This window comes from Microtus oregoni, unplaced genomic scaffold (assembly GCF_018167655.1).
Source record: "Microtus oregoni isolate MIOR12 unplaced genomic scaffold, Mior012 000049F_ref0000343, whole genome shotgun sequence".
Taxonomy (NCBI): Eukaryota; Metazoa; Chordata; class Mammalia; order Rodentia; family Cricetidae; genus Microtus; species Microtus oregoni.
The window spans coordinates 2,396,766-2,421,407 of NW_024543223.1; the positions used below are offsets into that span (position 1 = coordinate 2,396,766).

The 24,642-nt window shown below is 41.9% G+C and overlaps 1 protein-coding gene across 2 annotated transcripts in view; it reads right to left on the reverse strand.

Moving 5' to 3' along the window:
* Nucleotides 1–5,124: 5,124 nt before the first annotated feature.
* The window catches only part of LOC121436481 (eukaryotic translation initiation factor 4E transporter), a 40,963-nt gene continuing 21,445 nt past the window's right edge, over nucleotides 5,125–24,642 (reverse strand). For both annotated transcript variants that reach the window (XM_041636428.1, XM_041636427.1), the window contains exons 8-19: nucleotides 21,377–21,512; nucleotides 21,000–21,179; nucleotides 19,296–19,528; nucleotides 14,384–14,455; nucleotides 13,837–14,020; nucleotides 12,523–12,602; nucleotides 11,857–11,996; nucleotides 9,781–9,865; nucleotides 8,359–8,491; nucleotides 6,953–7,297; nucleotides 6,364–6,528; nucleotides 5,125–5,840 (exon numbers count right to left, since the gene is read on the reverse strand). In XM_041636428.1, the coding sequence (XP_041492362.1) occupies nucleotides 5,602–5,840; nucleotides 6,364–6,528; nucleotides 6,953–7,297; nucleotides 8,359–8,491; nucleotides 9,781–9,865; nucleotides 11,857–11,996; nucleotides 12,523–12,602; nucleotides 13,837–14,020; nucleotides 14,384–14,455; nucleotides 19,296–19,528; nucleotides 21,000–21,179; nucleotides 21,377–21,512 (1,992 nt within the window). In that variant the 3' untranslated portion in view covers nucleotides 5,125–5,601. The remainder of the gene's footprint in view (nucleotides 5,841–6,363; nucleotides 6,529–6,952; nucleotides 7,298–8,358; nucleotides 8,492–9,780; nucleotides 9,866–11,856; nucleotides 11,997–12,522; nucleotides 12,603–13,836; nucleotides 14,021–14,383; nucleotides 14,456–19,295; nucleotides 19,529–20,999; nucleotides 21,180–21,376; nucleotides 21,513–24,642) is intronic.

The following is a 24,642-nucleotide window of genomic DNA, read 5'->3' on the forward strand; positions in this document are numbered from 1 at the left end:
TCCCAGCACTTGGGAGGCAGAGGCAGGCAGAGCTCTGTGAGTTTGAGACCAGCCTGGTCTACAGTGACTGCCTGGACAGCCAGGACTGTTTCACAGAGAAATCCTGTCTCGAAAAACAACAAAAAGCAACAATAACAAAACTACTGGTGAGAGCACATGCGGCCCTGGGAAGACAAGAATGTCAGCTGACTGTCCTGATTATCTTTTGATGGTTGGCAATAATCACGTCATGGCTTAGTGAGAAGGTGGGCAATAGGTACAAGAGAATTCTTGCTGAATCACTTGTCTGGAAGATTATTTTAATGTGATCTGCAGGGACAGTAGAGGAGGCCTTGAGAAAAACAAGAACAGGCTTGTCTTCAAGGGAGATGAGCTAGAACCTTTATCAATCTGAGTGAAGGTGTGGCCTCCCACGAACTCCCCTTTGCTCAGGCTTGCCCTCCTGCTGCCCTAGAGTGGACTATTCCCTTTCTTTGGGTTCAGCACTGTCCTCTGGTACAGGTTGGCTCACCTGTCCCAGGCCAGTCACTCTTCAGAACACAGACTGGTGTCTGTCACTGGACAGTCACTGATGGGTATAACCGGGAAAGCCTACCAAACACAACAACAAAGAATTGACTTTCGGGGCTAGGGGATTTCTAGCTAGGTTTGTTCTCCAGTGAGAGATTCCTTAAGCAAAGCAAGATTCAATTTGCTTAAACATGTTCAGGATGCTGACGAGAGGACAGTCCCAATCCTTTGCGAGGCCTCAGTTACCCCTCCCCCAGTTGCCAGCCCCACACACCTTGAGAAGTTGTCCTTTAGGCTGGTGTGGCAAATGCCTATAATGTTCTGTTTGGATAGAAGCAGAAGGGTTAGCAAGATAGAAGCAGAAAGGTTAGCAATTTGAGGTCATGCTTAATGACATGCATAGTTAAAGCTGGCTTTATGGAGAAATGCTATCTCTATCCCCCAAAACAAACATGAGCTTACCTTTTCCCCTCTTTGGGACTTAGACTTGATGGTCTGAAGAGAAGAGGTAGCTAGTGTCAGGACACTGGCTGGGAAAGTGCTGCCCATGGTTGGCATCCGGGTCAGGTGTTGCCAGGTTCTTGGCCTCTTATCCAAAGAATTGAAACCAAGGCCTTCCAGGGATTTGCACTTCAAGGTAACTCCGTTTGGAGCAAAGCAGTAGTGTAGGTTAACGAGGGACACACTATCAGGAGTACTCAAGGACCCAAGGCTACAGCCTAAGCTCTCATGATGTCTTTAAAAAAAAAAAAAAAGGAGGGCTGTGGGAGGGAAATGGGAGGAGGTAGAAATTTTTAATAAATAAAAATTTAAAAAAAGGAGGGTTTGGGGTTCTCTATCTACTTTGTTTTGAGACAAGGTCTCTGCAGTCCTTGACTGTTCTTAAACTAGCATTGAAGACCAGGCTGGTCTTGAACTCACAGACTATCCTACTGCTTCTACCTGACAAAGTGCAAAATTCAAGGCAAGTGCCACCATATCTTGCTTTGGGGTTCTCCATTTCATTTATAGGTTGTATATTCAATTTTTCCTATTGTGTATGTCACTTCCCAAATTATATCTGATTCTAGCCATCTGTATGACCAATCATGAATAAGTATATTAGATTTTCTCTAATAGTTATTTAGAAGACAGTTGCATTACTGCATATGCACCCAGAATCAGGTTAGACCAGACCAGCCCTTCTATTCATAAACAGTAGGAGTCAGTTACTAACTATTGGCAAATCCATATCATTGTTCAAAGATGGGAACATGTGTATCCTGATTCAGGTGAGGGTTTGAAAGGGGTTCTGGGGTAGCTAGGGTTTGTTTTTTTTTGGATTTTTTTCGAGACAGGGTTTCTCTGTAGTTTTTGGTGCCTGTCCTGGAACTAGCTCTTGTAGACCAGGCTGGCCTTGAACTCACGGAGATCCGCCTGCCTCTGCCTCCCGAGTGCTGGGATTAAAGGCATGCTCCACCACCGCCCGGCTTAGCTAGGGTTTTTTTGTGTAGTATGTGTGGTTCAGAAACTAGGCTACCAAGTACATTATCACAAGATAGGCATGACCTAAACCAAATAGGGTCTCAGGTTAAACTCAGGCTTTACGGCCTCAGTCTGCTGGAGAGGTGTACTCTTTTTTTTTTTTTTTTTCCCCTTCAGATTTTAGAGGGTCTCAGCCAGCAGTGGTGTAGTGTTATTTGCCTTTAATCCCAGCACTTTGGGAGGCAGAGGCAGGTTTCTGTGAGTTTGAAGCCAACCTGATCTACAGAGTTGAGTTCAAGGATACACAGGGCTACACAGAGAAACCTTGTCTATAGATGTCTATAGAGGAGAGAGGTTTATATAACTGGCTGACCTCAAATTTAGAGAAAGCCTCCTTCCTGCCTCTGCATCCCAAATGCAGAGATTAAATGTTTATAATCTACCACACCCAGTGAGGTGCGTTCTTAGAGCCAAAGACCTTTCTCCTGAGGTCTCAAAGAGACTGGAGGTGTGAGTTAAACTCATGACGGGTTAAATTTCCCATTTTGTTTTCCTGGCTTTAGTATAGCTAAGCAGACCCACTATTCTGCACCATTTTTTAGTTAGGCTGCTAAAGCACCATTTAAGACTGAAGTGCTAGGGTAATCATTGAAAGGGCATTTTCATAGAAGTCATGCCTTCATTAGGTCTCTCACCTACTCTACTCACTACAGCTTGGTGGCTTTTTTGGGCAGCTGGCTACCCAAAATCAAAAAATGCTAGAGCCTTGAGTTGAACATCATACAGGGAATACAGTGATTTTGAGACATGCTCTTACTATGTAGCTCTAAGACTATCAATCAGTTTGTTTCATTAAATTGTTAAAGGGACTAGAACTGAAGAACTTTTTTTTAAAGATTTATTATGTATACAACATTCTGCCTCCATGCCAGAAGAGGGCGCCAGATCTCATTACAGATGGTTGTGAGCCACCATGTGGGTGCTGGGAATTGAACTCACAACCTCTGGAAGAACAGCTAGTGCTCTTAACCACTGAGCCATCTCTCCAGCCCAAGAACTGTATTTATTCCTGTAAGTGATCTTTGTCTCATTTGTATGTATAACTCAGAAAGAGGCTAGTGTCTTTGAGTAGCCTGACTAGCCTAACTCTTTGTAAATGGACACGTTAATAGAGGGGCAAGGCCTGGCCACTTCTGATCCCTGCTGCCTTCCCAAGGACCCCTTGTTCCTCAGCTTATTTTGGGAAACAACTGTTACTCTCCTCACCTCACTTGCCCTCTCAATCTTGGTTTTCATCTTTTAATATGTATATGGGTATTTTGCCTTTGTGTATGTCTGCACCACATGTGTGCCTGGTGACTGCAGAAGCCAGAAGAGGGTGTCCTATGCCCCGAACTGGAGTTAATTGCGGATGAGAGCCATCATGTGGGTGTTTGAAATGGAACCTGAATCCCCTGGAGGAGCAGATAATGGTCCTCAGCTGTGTGAGCCATCCCTCCAGGCCTGAAGGTAGGTTAGTGTGCTTCTCTCACACTTCAGCTTCTCTTAACCCTTTCCCCATCTTCCTAGTTTCAAATACTTCTAAAGTCAGTTATACATGCCAGATGACCACACTGCTGCTCCAAAGACTCTTCCCCAACTGGAATCTCTGGATGTCTACCCCGAGCTGCAGATAATCCCTCAATTCAACTCTATGGAGTAATTGGGTTGCATGTATGAGGCATACTTCTGGCTAAGATACCTGATCTCTTTTGCCCCATGCATTTCTGCCTACTTTTCTCTAAGGTTCTTACCTGCTAGAAGACTTTTTTCTCTATTTTTTGAGACTACATTTCAGGTGGGCAAAACTGGCCTTGAACCTCACTACCTAAGAGCTGATTTTGAATTCTTACGATTCTCCCACTTTTCTCCAGTTAATATAGTGGTTTTTTTTTTTTTTTTAGACAGGGTTTCTCTGGTTTTGGAGCCTGTCCTGGAACTAGCTCTTGCAGACCAGGCTGGCCTCGAACTCACAGAGATCCGCCTGCCTCTGCCTCCCGAGTTCTGGGATTAAAGGCATGCACCACCAACCACCGCCTGGCGTTAATATAGTGTTAACGGCTATCTATCTCACTTCTTTACACTTTGAATCTTGCCTGTTCCCTGTGGGCTTCTACCGTGCCAGTTAAGTCCGTGCCTTCATCTGTCTCATCTGTTCCAGCAGCTTTAGCCTGCAAAGTAATTCCCTGTGGACAGTTCTTCCTTACCTCACCCCACCACTCCTGGCTCACATGTCTGTCTACACACCGAGTTTCTCAGTCGGTGAGGGTACCTAATTTAGAAGTAGCAGATTGCCCTCATGCTTAATTCACAGCCAGGTTTTGTTGAAAGGCAACCACTTTCTTCTCCGAGAGTAGGGCTGAGTAGGCAATTGAAGGATTATAATCAGTATCACTGAGACTCAAGACTTGGGAGCCACAGGTTGTATTAGACAAAATCTAACAGAGTTGAGAGCCACAGTCTATATCCTAAGTTTAGGAGCTGGCGACATGGCTCAGAGGTTAAGAGCACTGACTACTCTTCCAGAGGTCCTGAGTTCAATTCCCAGCAACCACATGGTGCTCGCAACCATCTGTAATGAGATCTGGTACCCTCTTCTGACCTGTAGGCATAATTGTATACATAATAAATACATAAATCTTTAAAAAAATAAAGTTTAGGACTGAAAAACCATCAGGATAACACTATCCTTCAGAATGCTTTTCCTACAATTTATATAATACTTTAGATTCTAAGTAAAATTTTGTGTGGAAAGACTAGATACAGTATAGGAGGAGCTAACACAGCAGAGGCAAGGGAAAGACAAGACATTAACAGGTCAAAATTGAGTTAAACTGAATTAACAAGGTGGAATAGTAAGTTTCAGAGAAACTATCATATACATGATTTCCCTAACAGATTTTCATGTGGTCAATTTGATTTTGAAAAGGGTAAATACTGATATCCTTGAGGTTTAGCCCAACTTAAACTAATGCGATGGGAACTTTACATGCAGGAAAATATAGAACTTGTAAGACAAAATGTGAAAGAGAACCCTACTAAGGATGTGGCACTGGAGTGTTAGAAACAAGAGACTCATGGAGGAAATAAACACAGAACCAGTCATTTTGTTCACACACGTGGCATATGCAACTTTTAATAAATCAAAAGAAAAAGGTCCCAAATATACAAGTGAAAAAAATTCCAAACAGTTGACACAGGCCTAACTAATAGCTACTTTATGTACAGCTGTATAAGTTCAAAAAAGCTATCCTATACGTATGTACAAAAGTTTATACACAGGTCTGTACATAAGGGTTCTGAAAAAAAAATGTATAGACCCTTAGGTGTCACCTCTAGAAGACACCAACACTTCATTCACATATTTTATAAAAGAAAGATTTCAAGGATTGATAATATTGTGTCCCTTGTATTTGGACCATGTAAGCTCCATTTGATTGGTTGACAACCTCATAATGTAGATCACGGTAGGTATGTGGGTCCCTTCACAATGTGCTCCAATGTAAAAGCCCATAAATAAAGATAGGGAATGAGCATCATGGCCAGGATGCTACCATAGGTCCAGATGGGTAAGCTTGTCTGCCCTGCTCACTGTCTGTACTCCAGTTCGTCTACACTGATGACTTTGGTGGGCATAGAGGGCAGAGGCTGCTGTAGCACATCTGAGCCAAACCATTTTGCAAGGCCCACAGGGGAGCTGCTCCTTTGGCTGGTACGATGCTCCATCTGGGAGTGCATGTGGGGCAGGCCTGATCTGCTGGGCACATTAGGAGGAGTCTGAACGTTGATAGCTGCTGCCTGGGAACCAGAGCCTGGAGGATGCAGAACTATGGAGAGAAGAGTGTCACCTGGTGCTGTAGCAAGGAAACTGCTCACACTCCACCCATTTCTATATTTACAGATCTAATAAGAGGGCCCTTGGATACTCACTCCCAAATACTACTGATAGTACTTTATGGCCTACTTTGCTGCAATAGTTTCCTGTTACTTTCAGGGGTGGGGTGTCTACCAAAGGATTTACTGCAGGGTTTCCTAAAAAAAAAAAATGCAGAATGCTAGATGACTTTATATAGGAAAGCTAATGCACTCGGAAGCCAGTGCTATAAACCCACCAAGGCTGACATGACGTCAGAATTATCAGCCTTCAAAGGGGTGAAACGAAGCATTCCTAGCTTCCATGGTCCTCGCAGCCATAGATGGCATGATCAGTCCCCTTCACCCATTTCTCTAGGGACACCCGTACCTACTAGAACCAGCTAAGGGAACGAGGAGTTGGTGATAAGTGACTGCTACTAGAAGTATCAGATACATCAGTGTGGTTAGCTAGCCCGGCTCATTGCTGAACCTTACCTGAGCGCTGCAGCTGCTGCTGCATCATTGCCAGGTGCAGAGGGGTTCCAGGACGAGGGTTTAGGAGAGGGTGACTAGCAGCAGAGAAAGGGTACAAGGGTTGTCCCAGAAGTGGGCCAGATATTCCCTGTAAAGGAGCCACGTCTATCCCAGGGGGGAGCACACCTGATAGAAAAAGAAACTTCTGAGAAGTTGTGTCGAATGTACCTAAAAATTTCAAGTTTTACCACAAATTTTTGCTGATTTGGAAACTTAAGAGTGTTGGGTATTGTGGCACACTAGTTTTTTTTAGGGTACTGAAAAATTACAAAAGGCCACTTCATTTTATTTTTCAAGACAGGGTTTCTGTGTAGCCTTGGCTGTCCTAAAATTAGCTCTATATACCAGGCTGGCCTTAAACTCAGAGATCCGCCTGCCTCTGCCTCCATACATGCGTCAGGACACACAAGTGTACACACAAGAGACAATTTTAAATGAACGCCAAAACCAGGCTCCCTAATCTTAATGATCTAAAGGGAGCAGACCCCTATGTATACCCACCTACCATGATGCAACATTACTGACCACCCGCACCCAGTCAGAAACTCACCAGCTTGGAGCAAACTTGGAAGATGCTGTGGATGTATTCCTTGGGCTATCAACCTTTGGACTAACCCTGGGTGAAGCTGGTGAGCAGGCCGAACAATAGGAACATGAGGGACCAGGGGAACTTGGTGGGGAGGGCGAAGAAAAGGTGTTCCTGGACCTGGGGGTGCTAAGGTGGGTGTTTTTCTCCCGGCTGCTTTAGGTCGGTAATCTTGCTCTTTGGTATAACGGTTGTTCTGGGACAGTGGAGTGGAGCACGAAGACCACTGTGATGTCGAGAGTTTAGGATTTGTCGTAGGAGAAGAGTCTTGATCATTATTGGGCATGGGATTAGATGACAGCAGGTTCTCTGTAAGGATTCAGTCATAGAACATTTTGGTACTGACACCAGTTCCCAATTTATTTCAATCCCCAACAGACTAGCAAACTTTTTTAAAAAGCTGGCAATTCTTATTTGATTCCTCTTCAGCAGTTTAGTGAGCAGCCACATGGGTATTGGGAATTAAACCCAGGTAATATAAAACCAACCAGTGCTCTCAGCCGTATCTCCGGCCTGTAGATGCCAAGTTTTAAGGCCTTCCAATTCCATGCTGGAATTTTTGTTTTGCTTTTTCATTTTCCTTTCTTGAAGGGTGTTAGACATGAACCCATGGTCTTGCACATACATACTAAGCAAGTGTTCTAACACTGAGCTACATTCCCAGTGCATAACGAATTTCTGATACAACACAAAAGAACTTAAAGAGACTCGTGACATATAAAAACAAATGGCACAAGTTGCCAGGCTTAGGAGGTAGTTCCTTAGATCCCAGGACTTTGTGAGGTTAGGACTACACAGTGAGATTCTGTCTCAAATGAAACAACCAATCAACCAAAAACCTGTAACAAAAAAAGGAAGCCTGTGTCTATTCTATACTCCCTTCAGCCAAAGGACAGCTATTAGTAAAACCAGACCACAAAAACAGCCCAATTTAGTTAAGTGTCTTGCTCTACACCAATGGTGGAGCAAATAGTATCTTTGGTTCATATGGAAGAGCTGGGGTTAGAGATACAGATCAGCAGTTAAAAGCTCTGGATGCTCTTGAAGACCTAAATTCATTTCCAGCACCTACATGGATGCTCATAACCACCTATATAACTCCGGGCCCAGAAGATCTGATGCCCTCTTGTGGAGACATACCTCGAGGCAAAGCATATAAAAACAAAAATGTTAATAAGAACTGAACTGTATTAATATGCTATGAATCTATCATTCAACCTGGTAGACTAATAGGAATCCTAAGCTAGAGTACACCTGATATCCCAGCTGGACAGAATATCAAGTGAGCAAGTTTGACTGTGAGCTCACCCAACCCATCTCCCTGACATTGCAGTCATGCATGCCTACGTTCTGACACAGGTGAGCAGTACCTTCACTGGCCTTCTGAGTATCCTCTTTAGCATCTCCAGGAACCACTGTACCAGGTGTTATTTCCTCCTTGCTTTTCTCTCTGCTTTCATACATCTTCCGAATCACTGAGGTAGGGGTGAAGGAAGGAGAAAGCTGCAGAGAAGAGAGGCAGAATTAGCATACTCAAGTGCCTTTCTGTAATGTTAAGCCAGGATTTTTTGGTTTTGAATACTGGGATTTAAACCTAGGGTCTTGTAAATGCTTGGAAGTACTTGACCACTATGTTTGCAGCACCCACCTTGGGCCTGGCTTCACCGGTGAAGCCATTCCATAGAGGGAAGAGTCCCCATTTTGTCTATGTAGGCAGAGGGAACTCTAGCAACTCTAATGCTCTGGTCTACAGACATTGGAAGAAAACACAAAGAGGCAAATAGTCACTATCCCAAGAGCTTCAACCCTTGTTCACCTGTAAAAATGTCTCTCTTCTCATGCTTATCAAGCCTGGGATAGGATGGGGAAGAAGAGAAGGGCATAGCTGGAACTGTACCTTAGTAAACACAGAAGGGATGCTTCATAGACAACCTCAAAACATATGATACTCCTTGTTCCTCGTATTTTTCTTTTCAAAATATTGTGTGTAAGAAAATCCAATTATCTTAAAGCTTTCCTCACTTACCATTGAGGGTCCTTTGTTCTTGTTTCTGTTGTTTATTTTTTTTTAATGATTTTTATTATGCATGCGCCCAAAATTTGAAAGGCAGGAGACAAGATCTAACTGACAAACAAAGCTTCCAGAATCTCTCTAAAACAAGAGCAGAGACCCATATGGAGTCCTGAACCACAAAACAATTGTTTTCCCCCCTTGTCTATCAGCTTTGATAGGATGATAAAGGTCTGTAGAGATGAAATTAAAAACTATTAAAAAAAAAAAAAAGGCAGTGGTAAAGCTAGACTAGCACCTCAAACAACAAACCCACGATAGAACAGAACAATCTGTGGACCTGCCAGCATGCTCACTGAAAGTTACTCTTCTGATATCCTGCCTCACCTCTGTCCTTTACTTTCCCACAGCAGCTATACTAGTTTGTCTTTTAGAAAGGCTCTCACTAGGCACAGGTTGGCTTTCCACTCAGAGATCCATTTGCCTCTCTGCCTCCCAAGTGATGCCATTAAGTGTATGTTACCAGGCCTGGCCCAGCTTTATTTTAAGCAGTGATGTCTTACTGTATCCTGGCACAAGTTTGTCTATCTCCTAGAGCATACTTTTCAATGTAGGGACTTTAGTAGAATAATAAATTAAGGGAGGGAAGACATAATAAATAGATAGGCATAGAAAGTCAGTAATCCTGTGGAAGGCATTCAGAGACACAGGGAGCACACTGGCCTAACATATAACCAGATGCAGAAATCTTAGAGCCATTCAGTTACCAAAAGTCACTGACCATGCTTGTGATGGAGGCAGCAGGAGCTGGGGAAGAGGAATTTCCTCGGTGCATGGGTGCTGGTGACTTTGAGACTCGCTGTTGCCTGGGAACAGATCCATTAACAGTGTCAGTTCTCAACTACTTAATGCCAAGTCTAAAACCATGTAATTCAGTAACAGTCCAGGAACTCAGCACACCTTTCACTTATCCAACTTAATTCCTTTTTTTGGTTTCTAGACGAGGTTTCTATATAGCTTTGGAGCCTGTCCTGAAACTCACTCAGTAGACCAGGCAGGCCTTGAACTCACAGAGATCCATTTTTCACCACCTCCTGAGTACTGGGATTAAAGGCATGCACCATCACCGGCCAGTGGAAAAAGTTCTTTTTTTTTTTTTCCTCTCTACATAGTCCTGTCTACTCTGAAATTCACTATGTATACCATGCTGGCCTTGAATACAGACGTTCTCCTGCCTCTGCTGGGAGGCACTATCCCCAGCTATTTTACTTATTCTCCCTTAGCCTGGAGGAAAATGGGAAACAGGGTTGGCATAGAAATAGGTTGAGGAATAGACTATGTGTACTCCCTGCACTTATACCAATTGTTAGTGACTGAAACCCTCTGAATCCCAGGCAATGATGGGATCCTGAATCTATAAGCTTTCCAATCAGTGTTCATAAACTAGGCAATGTATCTTAAGTGTACATGGGGGTTTCACACAATTTATCATTTACACCTTTTATGTTTTGTTTTCTTTTTTTCCTTTTTCCAGAGGGCGTTTTGAGACAGGATTTCTCGGTGTAATCATCCTGGCTGTCCTGGAGCCTTTATTAACCCAGCACTCAGGAGGCAGAGGCATGAGGATTTCTCTAAATTCAAGATCAGATTGGTCTATGAAGTGAATTCAAGGACAGCCAGAGTTGTTATACAGAGAAACCCTGTCTCGAAAAACAAAAACGACAAAACCCAAAAAACAAAACTAAGCAATGATGTGGGATTCCACTCTGTATGCTATGAATATGTTTTATTACCAGGGGTTATTAAAGAAGCTGTTTGGGCCAACGGCTTAGTAAAGCCAGGTGGGAAATCCGAACACGGATATAGAGAGAAAGTAGGCAGAATCAAGGAGACGCCATGTAGCTGCCGAAGGAGACAGACATCAGCTGGCAGCCAGAATCTTTACCGGTAGGCCACAGCCTTGTGGTGATACACAAATTAATAAAAATGGGTTAATTTAAGATGTAAGAGTTATTTAATAAGAACCTGAGTTAATAATTCAAGGAGTGTTTATTAATATTAAACTATTAATATATTAAAATATCAATATAGTTTCTGTGTGATTATTTGGGTCTGAACACACTGGGGGGGAAATGCAAAGGCAGTCTCCACCTAAAAAGCAACAAAATAAAACAGAAACAAGGGCTAGTGGTTGGGGTATGAAAGAGTCTAGTATATCCAAGGCCCTGAGTTCAATCCCTGGCACAGTAAAAATAAAAGAAATTAACCAGTAGAAGCATTGTATATTTTAAAATATATTTACTTGTAGCAAATTAAATTATAATATCAAATTATGAGACTATCATGAATTAGCTAACCGAAACTCAAAAAATATAAGATATAAAATATATAGAATAAGGGGGCTGGAGAAATGGCCCAGAGGTTAAGAACACTGCCTGCTCTTCCCGAGGTCCTGAGTTCAATTCCCAGCAACCACATGGTGGCTCACAACCATCTATAATGAGATCTGGTGCCCTCTTCTGGTCTGGTGGCATCCATGCAGATAGAACACTGTATCCATAATAAATAAAAATAAATCTTTAAAATATATATATATAGAATAAGAAAATTGAGGTAGTGCTTATTTTTAGAGGCTAGACAGTGGGCACTTCAGAGGGGGGCAAACTGATAATATCAACACAGGGCACATAGCAGGATTCTATTCAACTGAATTTTCTCTATAAACAGAATCTGCAGTGGGATGGAATGCCCATCTTACATTGGATCAGCATATACAACCATATATATGATTTACCAATCTCAGAAAGCTACTTATAAATCAGTACCCAAATCTGCATAAGTAGCATTAGAAGTTTACCTGTTTCTCAGTCCATCTCTGGTTCTATCCACTTGTGGTTTGTTATAACCAGGCTGATAGAAGGATGCTGCCTGTACTGCAAGGTCATGTGGGAGGGCCAGCCCCTCCAAGGCAGCCTGCTGCAATTCTAGCTGGCTCATCTGCTCAACAGAATGGCAGGGGACAATGAATGAAAAAATGAGGAAGTTCAAATTTCCACAAAGGTCTGTCTCATGGTTTAAAGGGTAGCTAAGAAAACAATATGACAAATATTTAAGTTATGCTGCTGTCCACTAAATATTTTTAAAATTTAAATAGTGGGGTGAGAGATGGCTCAGTGGTAAAGAACATTTATTGCTATTGCTGAGTATCCAGAGGTTCAATTCCCAGCACCCACATGGCAGTACACAAATGTCATAACAGGGGATTTGATGACTTCTTGAAAACTCTCTGGGCAATGAGCACCCATGTGGTACACAAACATAAACTATTCATATACATAAATCTAAAAAAATTTTTTTTAATTTATATTCTACTCAGCAATTTTCTCCTATGAATGAACTTGAAGTAAAGTATCATTGCAGAACAAACTATGTATTTCATTGTTGCATATCAATCTCCACCCTATAAGCAACAGCAAGTGTGAAAAGGCAAGGAGACTAGGTCTGAGAAAGAGCTCAGCCTGACCTGGGCTGTGACAGGGCTCATGGGCTTGCGCATGCCTTGGAATGGATCTCCAAGTAGCTGCTGGGGTCCTGATGGGAAACCTGCCAGAAAATTTACAGAATCAATAACTGTCAAGCATTAGGGCCAAGGACAACGTAAGCACCCCCACCCTGTTGTGCTTGCTTAACGGGGAAGTCTTGCTTCTTTGGCCCAATAAAACATTCCCTTTCATCTCTCCTCCCACAGTGTATATGTGGACCTTAAACAGAGTTATTCTGGCCTCAACTGCTGGTGTAACCTTCTTCCCATTAAGCTGTCACCTTTGTCCTTTTCAGAGCTGGGAGCTCTCCGGCTGAAATTTTCTCTTCAGCAATCTGGCCATGCTTGACAAGCTAGCTGGCACTAAAGTAGAGTCCAGAGCTCTGAGGGTCAGTTCCCACACGACTCTATATTATTGCAAGCAAATATTAAGGTATCTGATTGGCAAAGGCAAGGTGCCGGCAGTCTCCAGTGGTTTGATGGAAGAGACACTAACACAGCTTTCTGGAAGTGCTTCTTTTAGGCACATACTGAAGCAACACAGGATTTCACAGTTCACTGTGAACCAACTTCAACTGCTCGTCCAGAAAGTCATTACTCTGTGACTGGCTCCTTCATGTAGCTTCAAACTCACTATGTAGGCCAGCGTGGCCTTAAAACTTGAAATCCTCCTGCTTCATCATCCCAAGTGCTGAGATTAAAGGAGTGTATCATCACTTCCTGGCTTTCTTCAAGTTCTTTATCAAAGACAGACCTAAGAATCCAAATTAACTTTTCAGCTGAATTCTCTTAACAAGAAAACTAAAGCCGGGCAGTGGTGGCACACGCCTTTAATCCCAGCACTCGGGAGGCAGAGGCAGGCGGATCTCTGTGAGTTCGAGGCCAGCCTGGTCTACAAGAGCTAGTTCCAGAACAGGAACCAAAGCTACAGAGAAACCCTGTCTCGAAAAAAAAAAAAAAAAAAAAAAAACTAAAGAACTATACTTGTTTACTAGGAACATATTGATTTAAAAGGGGGAGCTCAAAAAAAAAAAAAAACCCAAAAAACTATCTTCCACTTTGACTGCACACTTTCTACATAAACTGAAAGGAAGGACTTATTTCCTTTCAGATTCTTTAAGCATACCCTTCAAAGACTGCCAAGTCCAGGGAAGAAATCTAACCTTCTTGGACACGAGGGGAAGACACACATGCATTAAGAGCAGGTACTAAGATGGGAACCTAGTCAATGGTGGAGTGCTTAACTGGTAGATACGAGGCGCAGGGTTCAATCCCCAGCAGTAATGAACTAGTTACCAATTGGTGATGGTATCCTTGGATGAAGATAGTCTGCTGACGCTGCTCGAGTTTGAAACACCTGTGACATAGGAGGAGAGGGCGCTCTTTGGCTCAATAAAGATGCAGTAGGTTCCAGGCTCCCCATAAGGCCACTGAGAAGATTGGAAGAAGCAGGTCTCTGAACCGGTTGACCAAGGAGTTCCTATAAGCAGAAATGCCAGATCCCTGTGAACAAACCTACTTCTTTCTAGTCCAAAGTTTTGAAACAGGAATCCATTTTTAGAAGCTAGTCAATGTCTCTCATGCACCATTGAGGAGCTGGCATCTGTACATGTAAGACATTTCCCCAAATGTTTCAGCTACCAACATTTGCCTTAAGTTAGTGCTAGAAAAACAGATTCTCAAATTCCACAAAAACTGTAAACTGGCAAACCAGAACCATTTAAAGCATCACAGCCCACCCACTTGGATTAGCAACATAGCAAATGACGTTAGGTGGCAATAGTACATCCCTGACTGCCACACAAAGGTCACTCTGAGGGATTAGTCTAAGACTGTAACATACCTGTAGGATGTTTTTAGGGACAGGCTGGCCTGGAATTTCAGCCGGAGCCAACAAGTGACTTTCAAGGTTTCGCTAAAAAAGAAAGGAAGAAAACTGGTTATAACTTTAAGACAAATTTTACTGGGGACCACATAAAAAACAGCAAATATTCCCAAGGGAGTTGACAGTTAACAGCAAAATGATGCTCAAATCACAGAGAACTGATTTCACCAACTCCTACTCTCATCGCGTGTGTCAACAAATCCCTCCCATGTACATGAAGAGGTATTAGGAAAGATTTTCTAAGCCAGCACTAGTCCATCTTTGAATAAACCTTTACTGATCATTATCAATAAGAAGATTTACTGATGAAAGAGAGTATTAAAAACAAGGAGCTGGAGAGATGGCTCAGTGATTAAGAGCATTGCCTGCTCTTCCAAAGGTCCTGAGTTCAATTCCCGGCAACCACATGGTGGCTCACAACCATCTGTAATGAGGTCTGGTGTCCTCTTCTGGCCTGCAGGCATATTAAAAAAACAAACAAACAAACAAGGAGCTGGAGAGATGGTTCAGTGGTTAAGCTGCTCTTCCAAAGGTACAACCTGGGCTTTATGGCCAGCACCCATATGATGGCTCACAACCATCTATTACTCTAGTTCCAGGGGACCACACATATTCTAAAATCCATAGACATAAGACATGCACATATATACACACAGATAAATAATCATACACTTAAAACAAAAATAAATAAAACTTTAAAAACAGACCAGAAAGCAGCCAGCATTCAGGAGGCAGAGGCAGGCAGATCTTTGAGTCCAAGTCTGAGAGAGTTCCTCAACAAGCTCCAAAGTTATACAGAGAAACCTTGTCTCAAAAAAACAAAACAGAAAAAAAAAAACCCACCAAAACCAAAACCAACCAGACAACAACTAAAAACAGCAGCACAACAGGCTGGGCATGCCAGTGATGCACACTATTCTTTCTAGCACTCTGGTAGTTGAGGCAGAACAAACAGGAGTTTGAGAAGCTTGAGCTGCATGAAACATAGCCAGGAGATAGGCAAGAGGCACAGCCTTTGTCTAGAAAGCATGAGAGGCCTGAACATGATGCTGAGTCACAAAACTAAAACAAAAATAATAACATTCCAAATTTGGCCAGAATTGTTAATGTTTCAGAGTTTCGGCCAGGTGTGGTAGCACATGCCTTTAGATCCAATCACTTGAGACAGAGGCAGGTAGATCTGAGTTCCAGGCTATCCTGGTATACATGGTGAGTTCCAGGACAGCCAGGGTGACATAAAGAGACCCTGTCTCAAAACAACACAAAACCCTGGAACTATTATTATTATTACTACTACATTACTATTTCAAATTAAGTTCCTAAAAATGTTTCTCATATGCAGAACAAAGTTCAATCTCCATTCTGCTTTTAATCTGTCAATGTTCTTTTGCTTTGTACAATTAACCTGCACCCTACTGCATGTCTGAGTACTGTGTGGCCCTTGAGCTTAGTCAGCAGGACTTTCTGTTGCAATTCCCCTTCCTTTAGAGGGAGCTGTCAAATCTACAGCAGGTTCAAAGACTTTTATTGTTGGCTTTGGAACTGAGGCTAAATACAAATGATTTTAAGAGTAGGCAACTTACTACATAGCTTAGCATATTTGCAGCATAATCTGCAATTCCAAGAAATACAGTTTAAGAGTGAACTTCATTACTTAGAAAGACAGTGGCAGATGAGAACTGTTATTCAGCAGTAATGACTGAAGACACTGACTTTAGTAGTAGACCAGGACCTCACATGCAAACCGAGCAACATGATATATTCTAAGTTGGTGTAAATATCAATCTATCCACTTTATATCTCAATCTTGCTAGCAGGTGTCTGAGGTTCATTTCCTCACCATAACTGAAACTAGATGTACGTAAGAGCACTTGAAACTCCAATATCAAACCAAGTGCACTCACGACTCAGGGTCAATACTGTGCAATAAAGTAAAAGGTTGAAGCCGGGCGGTGGTGGCGCACGCCTTTAATCCCAGCACTCAGGAGGCAGAGGTAGGTGGATCTCTGTGAGTTCAAGGCCAGCCTGGTCTGTCAGTGCGAGTTCCAGGACAGGCTCCAAAGCCAAAGAGAAACCCTGTCTCAAAAAAGCAAAATAAAATAAAATGAAATGAAATAAAAAAAAAAAAGGTTGAGACATGAAATACTGAGTTCCCTTCTTTCCCTCTCAAGACACAGTCTGTTTATGTAGCCCAGGCTGGTCTCAAACCTGCCATTCTCCCCCTGCTTCCTCCTCCCAACAGCTCCCAGCTGCTTTGTCTCCACTTGTTTGGATATTCACACTAAAAGGAAAAAGAAATCCTATGATAAGATTCAAATGACAAAACAAGTTAGTTCTGAAATACCAAGGTGGGGGCATGAAATTCCATGCACAGCCCTTAGTTTTATGAGCCAGGTCTTGTTCTGTATGTAGCTCATGATAGCAAAAACTCATGTTGGCCTTCAATTTATAATCATTCTACCTTAAATCCCCCAATACAGGATGTATGCCATGGCTAGAAACATGTGTGTCCTTCATTTTATAGCATTTATACCTATTGTGTGGAAGTTAACTCTGAAGCAGTTTATAGGATCATTCCCTTTGAGTTGTATGTTATAGCCGGAAATGTCCTTCAAGTGGGCAAGAGGACGGCACCTCTGTTTGACCTTAACTGTTGATCAGGTAAGAAAAACTGAAAAATCATCCCCTTCACTGGGTATAAAAACAATCAGGGCTGGAGAGATGAATCAGCAGGAAAAGTACCTGTTGCATGACAACCCGAATTCAATTCCAGGACTCACAAAGTGCAAAGAGAAAACCGACTCTCTCAGGTTGTTTTCTAACCTCCATATGCTGGGGGACAAATATGCCCACAAAAACATATAAATGCACACAAAATATCTTTAATACATATTTTTTTTGGGGGGGGGTTCTTTGAGACAAGGTTTTTCTGTGTAACAGTTCTGGCTTTCCTGGAACTTGAACTCACAGTGATTCACCTGCCTCTGCCTAAGCGCTGGGATTAAAGGTGTGCGCCACCAGCTACCATCATCACAGTTAATCAATCATTTAGCTACTTGTAGTAGCTAGGCAAAAAGGATTGAAGAAAAAGAGGTAAATTCAATTTGGCAGATCTGATATAACATAGTAACTAAGACTAGACTTCGTTCTTCAGATCTACCCTGTCTCCCTGTTACTTAGTATCATAAAGGAAGAGTGTAAGATGAAGACTATGGCTGAAACTCACGCTTTAAACACTGCTATGATATTTGATATGTACTTTTAAAAAAGGAGATAGGGTCTTTCTAGACCCTTTGAGCTTGTGATTATCCTATAATCACTTTCCAAGTAGTGATGGGACCACCAGCCTGCCCTATCATGCTCACCTCCATTTTTGGTATGTCAATAAATCTGTGTGACTGTTTAATCAAGAACACAGGTAATCCAGATAGATACAGGGAATACAAAGTGTGAAAAATAAAGATTTTATATTAGGGGGCTGGAGAGATTGCTCAGTGGTTAAGCACACTTGGCAGCCCTTCCAGAACCCACATAGTGACTCACAATCATCTGAAACTCCAGTGCCAGGAGGGTCTGACACCCTTTTCTGGACTCTGTGTGTACCAGGCATGCAAGCAGTACATAGACAAAATGTTAATATATAAAAAAATTAAATAAATCTTTAAAAATTTTTACTATAAGGCCGGGCGGTGGTGGCGCACGCCTTTAATCCCAGCACTCGGGAGGCAGAGGCAGGCAGATCTCTGTGAGTTCGAGACCAGCCTGGTCTACAAGAGCTAGTTCCAGGACAGGCTCCAAAACCAGAGAAACCCTGTCTCGAAAAACCAAAAAAAAAAAAAAAAAAAAAAAAAAAAAATTTTACTATAAAATCTTGTAGGGCGTTTGTGGCTTATGTCTTTAATTCCAGAACTTGGGAGACAGAAACAGGTAGAACTCTAAGTTTGAGGCCAGCCTGGTCTACAGAGCAAGTTCCAGGAGAGTCAGAGCTACACAGAGAAACCTTATCTCGAAAAGCAGAACAAACAGAAAAATCTCGTATTAACAGCCAAAATAACTAGAAAATTTTCCATCGAGCACCTCTAAAAACATAGCATCTTTACATACATATATATGTATATATATGTGTGTGTGTGTATATATATCTATATATCAATATATATAAAAGTAAAGATGTATATATATGTATATATACATATATATCTTTACTTTTTTTCCCTTTGGTTTTTTTGACACAGTTTTTTTTTTGATATTGCCCGTGTGGTGAGATTAAAAGCATGTGCCACCACCGCCCAACATATTTATTTACTTTTGAGACAGGGTGTCACTATGTAGCTGAGACTGGCTTTGAATTCAAGAGATATACCTCCCTTTTTCTGAGTGCTGGGGTTAAAGCACGTGTCAGCATACCTGACTTGATCATCACTGGCCCTGGCTGTCCCTGAGCTTCTGATCCTCTCAGATACTAGGATTACAGTATCTGAACATCACTATGTTCAGTTCAGCTCGAGGGACAAGTTTCTCTTTTGCAATGGTGATCCTACATATTAGGCTGTATTTCTCCCACTGGGCTACATCCACAACGCAGTTACTTTTCTTTCTTAGGAAAGGACTTCATAAAGTTATGCAGAAATGAGTTAAACTGAATTATTCAATCATCCTATTGTACCAGACATATACATTATCCACAGATATGCTTTTTTTCTACTAACAAATAGCATATCCATAATCAAGGAACAAATAAACACCAAAGACCAAACAACTTCTAAAGAAATTTCCAATCTACTCAAAATATCATTTATTATTGCAGTGGGAGGTCATACCGAAACAGGAAAAGAAGAGACTGACTGGGTGAGGTTTTCTGAATACTTACACTGACTTTGGGCTGAGTAGGCAAAGTCCCACTTGCCTTCATGGTGCTCACTAGTTTGTTGAATGCAGTCATATCTCCATCTTTCTTGAGCTGTCGATTGCTAGTTACAGCACTCAGTGTCTCTTCTAAATGTTCCGCCATGAAGGGAGTTGAATTCTTCATTTGCTGGTCCACCTTCAAGCCTTTGAGCCCTGCTTCTACCTCTTCCACTGAAAGTACAACCCCTGAATGTGCTGAGAAGTTGAGAAAGCTCTGGTTACACCAAGCAAAGGGGTATTTGGTAGGAATTCTCATTGGCTGTCATGACAATTATTTCATAACTGAAGTGAGGCTGTCAAAAAGGCTGCCAATGAAAACAGACAAACTGAACACTTAAAATCATAGTATTTTAGTAGGAATAAGGCTATAATCATGTACACAGAAAGACACGGATGGGCAAGGTGGCACACACCTTTAATCCAAGCACTAAGGAGGCACAGGAAGACAGATCAAAGGGAGTTTGAGGTACACTGTACATACGGAGTTCCAGGACAGCAAGGACTAAAAAGACCCTGACTCAAAAAACGAACGGATAGGGGTACACACCTGGAAAAAAATGGCTCAGTGGTTAAGAACACATATTTGTTCTTACAGGACCTGAGTTCAATTACCAGCATTCACACCAGACAGCTCACAACTGAACTTACTGGAACTCCAGTTCCAAAGAACCTGTACCTCTCTCATCCCCTTGGGCAAATACACAGACACACATTCACATAATAATAATAAAAATAAAAGAAACAGAATAAACTACACCAAAAATATTCAAATGCTAGAAACTGGGAGGGCAGAACTATGGAGTATGAGTTTTCAAAACTTGGTAAGATCTTACATAGTGAGTTCCAGGACAGCCAAAATGACACAGAGAACCCCCATCCCCCGCAAACAAACAAACAAACAAACAAAAAAGAACAAACAAAACCAAAAAAATTTGACAAGACCCTGTGTCAGGCAGAAAGATACCTTATAATAACTCTCTCCAGACTTTGCTACCAGGGTAAGAACCCAGACAGCTCAACAGCAACTAACCTGTGCTGTGGTCTCACAGCGCTAACTGATGCTAAGGACTTGTTGCCTAAGTGAGAACATGGTAAATGGAGGCACAGTAGTGAGGAATAGGCAAACTATGCTTGGGAGGATAGAAACAGTCCTGGGTTGTTACCACTGGACCCTAAGTAAAAATCAGAGGGAGGCTGGGTATAGTGTATACCTTTAATACCAGCACTGTAAAGACAGAGGCCAGAGCTTCTCTGTGAGCTATAGGCCAACCTGGCTTACACAGCAAGTTCGAAGGCCAACCAGGGCTTAAAAGATACAAGGTTGTATGGCAACACGCCTGAGTCTTTTCGAAAAACCTCAACTAATCCCCACTATGCTTCTGAATTGATGAGAAGCAGTATATTAGAACCACTGCTTAAGAATGGGAACTTTAGGGCTGGAGAGATGGCTCAGTGGTTAAGAGCACTGGCTGCTCTTCCAGAGGTTCTGAGTTCAATTCCCAACAACCACATGGTGGCTCACAACCATCTGTAATGAGATCTGGTGCCCTCTTCTGGCGTGTGGGCATACATGGAGGCAGAATGTTGTATACATAAGAAATAAATAAATCTTTAAAAAAAAAAAAAAAGAATGGGAACTTTACATAGCTAAACAACAAACACTTACAGCTCTCCTTAAGCTTTTCTTTGTTTGCAGAAAGGCTAGAGAGAAGAGGTTTTAAATCCACTTTGGCTTTCTGTAGCATTTCTAAGATGTCCACTTTATTTTCAGCATGGTCTTCCGATGGAATAGGAGCAAAATAATTCCCAGAGTTCTGCCCAGGAGAGAGGACGGCTTGTTCCAGACCTGATTTTGTAAATAAACATACCCACAGTTGGTATTGAACATACATACTTCCCTTCAACAACATAAAAAGAGCAGTAACTGAAGAGTTTTCAGTATCCAAAACTCCTTTAACCCTAGTGGACCCTGAGTAAAGGACAAAATGATCCAGGCCAGGGGAGGCTCAATTCACATACAAGGCTAGAATGTGAAGCTCTTACCTGCGAGTCTCTCAAGCTCTTCATGTGGTGTAGATCCAAGGCTACTAGATCTGCTCCCTGACCGGCTTGGGTTAGAGAACCACCTACTGAAGCGGCTGGCAGAGACTGACCCTTCTCCCAGAACATCTTCTATCATCTGACAAGAGAGACAGAGGGGTTAAGGTGACAGTCTCCAGGTGAAAAGGACATGGAGGTTCAATGTTAAGACAAAGACTCTGAAACTTCCTTTGACACTGCTGACCCAAAATCACTTTCAGAGCTTGGGAGTTGAGCCTTTTTCTTCCCCTTTCGGATCTTTCCTGAGCAACTCAAATTTGGGCATTAAAACAAATAAACAATAATCAGAAACAAAACAAAAAACACAGACCTCCTAAGCATATACAGCATAGTCTCTATGTTACTTAAGAGTTCTTTACCGTTTGCCCCATTAAAAAAGGTATCTTAGGAGATTCAGTTTCAAAACCACAATAAGTACCAGAGTGAAGTACTCTGACACCATGTTGATGGCTTCCGTGAGATTGTTTATGAAGACATGATTAAAGAAAATCCCTGGCTCCAAACTGGTGGTCTCAGGATTGAAAGGAATATTATGATATTCAACGCTGACAAATTCAAGAAGCCAAGATATAAAAATGTAGAGCTAAGAAATGATCACTATAGCCAGTAGGTGGGCACACATCTCTAGTCCAAGAATTTGGGAGGCAGAGGTAGTCAGATCTCTGAGTTCAAGGCTAGCCTGGTCTACAGAGTGAGTTTTAGTATGGCCAGGGCTACACATTGAAACCCTGTCTCAAAAAACAAACAAACAAAAAAAGAAAAGATCGGGAAAAAAAGAAAAAAGATCATTATTCCAGCCAAGGGAGGTGCAACACAGGTAATCCAAGCACTTGGAGGGGTTGAGGTCAGCTTGGGTCACACACTGATGGTCTGTCTCAAAAAGTAAGCATCAAGAAGAAAAACACACAGGAGAATAACAACTCCAGTTGAAGTGTAGAAAATGGATATAAAAGTATCATAAATGATATATCTCAGTGGAACAAGTGAGTGCAGGCAAAATACAATTTAGTGTAAGCAGGAATTTTATTAAAACAAAAACTCAAAATCCACTAAAACCCCAAACAAACAAACAGCCTGAAAGGTAGTTACTATTTCAGTGTTTAAAAATGAGAAACTTTAGGGCTGGTGACATGGCTCAGCAGGTAAACGCACCTATGGTACAAGCCTGATGACCTGAATCCACATAAGCTGGCCTCTGACCTCCACATACGCACTGTATCACATGTGTGCACTCACCCTTACTAAAAATGATACATTTTAAAGGTAAATTACTTAATCTATTCAAAAAGTTTTAATTTACAAAAAATGATGACTTTGTATTTTAATGTTTCTAACATACTCTTACTAAATAGGAAAAGTCAAAGACAAAAATAAAGGACATAAAGTATCTGGGCATTTTCTAAAAAAATTAAGTAAATACTGAGAAAACACTTTCTCCCCCCTGCCCCACACAGGGTTTTTCCGTGTAGCCCAGCTGTCCTGGAATTCACTTTGTAGACCAGGTTGGCCTAGATATCAGAGATTTGTCTGCCTCTGCCTCCCCAATGCTGGAATTAAAGATGTGTACCACCATCACCAGGCGAGAAAAGTAATTTCTGTTTTGCTCAGTTATAGACTTTGCTTCCTTTTTCTTGTTTTCTTTTTTCTTTTCTTGAGACAGGGTTTCTCTATGTAGACCTAGCTATACCGGAACTCACTCTGTAGACCAGACTGGCTTTAAACTCGGAGGCCTCTGCTGCCACCCCCTACACACACACACACACAAGGGCTAGGATTAAAGGCACTGTCCACCACTGCCCACTTTTGTTATGGTTTTTTGAGAGAGGGTTTCTCTATAGTATCCCTGGCGGTCCTCGAACTCACATAGATCTACCTGCCTCTGCCTCCTGAGTGCTGGTATTAAAGACATGTGACACCATTGTGCAGCCCTTTTTTAAATTTTATTATTTAATACATTATGGATGTTTTGCCTGTGTGTATGTCTTTGCACCATGTATGAGTGCATTAGATATCCTGGAACTGGGGTTAAGAGACAGTTATGGTTGCCATGTGAATACTGGGAATCAAATCCAGGTCCTCTACAAGAGCAGACAGTGCTCTCAATCACTGAGTCTTCTCTACAGCCGCTAAATTTGTGTTTTGTTAAATTTTATAATCAAGAGTAGAAACAAACTTGCTCTTAGACACATTTGTAGAGATACTCATCTCAAAAAAACAAGGTGCTCGAGTCCAAATCCTTTTGGACTAAAAGTTTGATCAATTTTAAGACATGACAAAGCAGGGACTCGGACAGCAGAACCTCATCCTGTACAGGAAATGGACACAGCTGACTTCTGAATTGGGACATCCTTCACTGTATCCTTTCAACTACCAGCTGAGGAAGGAGCTGGGAGCTATGATATTTCAGCTGTACCTAGTAGAGGTTTTTTTTTTTTTTAACTGCGTCTTCTCTGTCTGTCTGTCTGCTTGCTGGCCAGAAGAGGGCACCAGATCTCATTATAGATGGTTATGAGCCACCATGCGGGTGCTGGGAATTGAACTCAGGACCTCTGGAAGAGCAGTCAGTGCTCTTAACCGCTGAGCCATCTCTCCAGCCCCCTAACTGCATCTTCTCAATATATATATATATATATATACACATTTGGGGAGTGGTGGTACATGCCTTTAATGTTGGCACTCGTGAAGCAAAGATACGTGAATCTCTTGTGTTTCAGGCCAGCTAAGGCTACATAGTGAGTCACTGTCTCAAAACAAAACAAAAGATACCCTTCCCTGGAAAAAAAGAGAGAGAAAAAACACTAAGTCAAATTTAACCATAATTAGCTGTTTCATATTATGTTGTTTTTCTTTCTTTCATTCTTTTTGTTGTTGTCGTTGTTTTTCAAGACAGGGTTTCTCTGTGTAACATTGGAGCTTTCTCTGTAGACCAGGCTGACCTCGAACTGACAGGGATCTGCCTGCCTCTGCCATCTGAGTGCTAGAATTAAAGGCATGCACCTAGGCCCAGCATTTTTTTCTTTTTCTGAACTAAGAAAATAAAAAAAAAGTTGAGGCAGGTTTCACCATGCAGTCAGGCTGGCCTTGAAATGACTATGTAGCTCCAGTTAACCTCAGACTTAAACTCCTCTTGTCTCAGTCTCCCAAGTACTAAAATTACATGTGTGCACCCAAATTCCATACATGTTAATTAAATTTTTTTTTTTTTTATT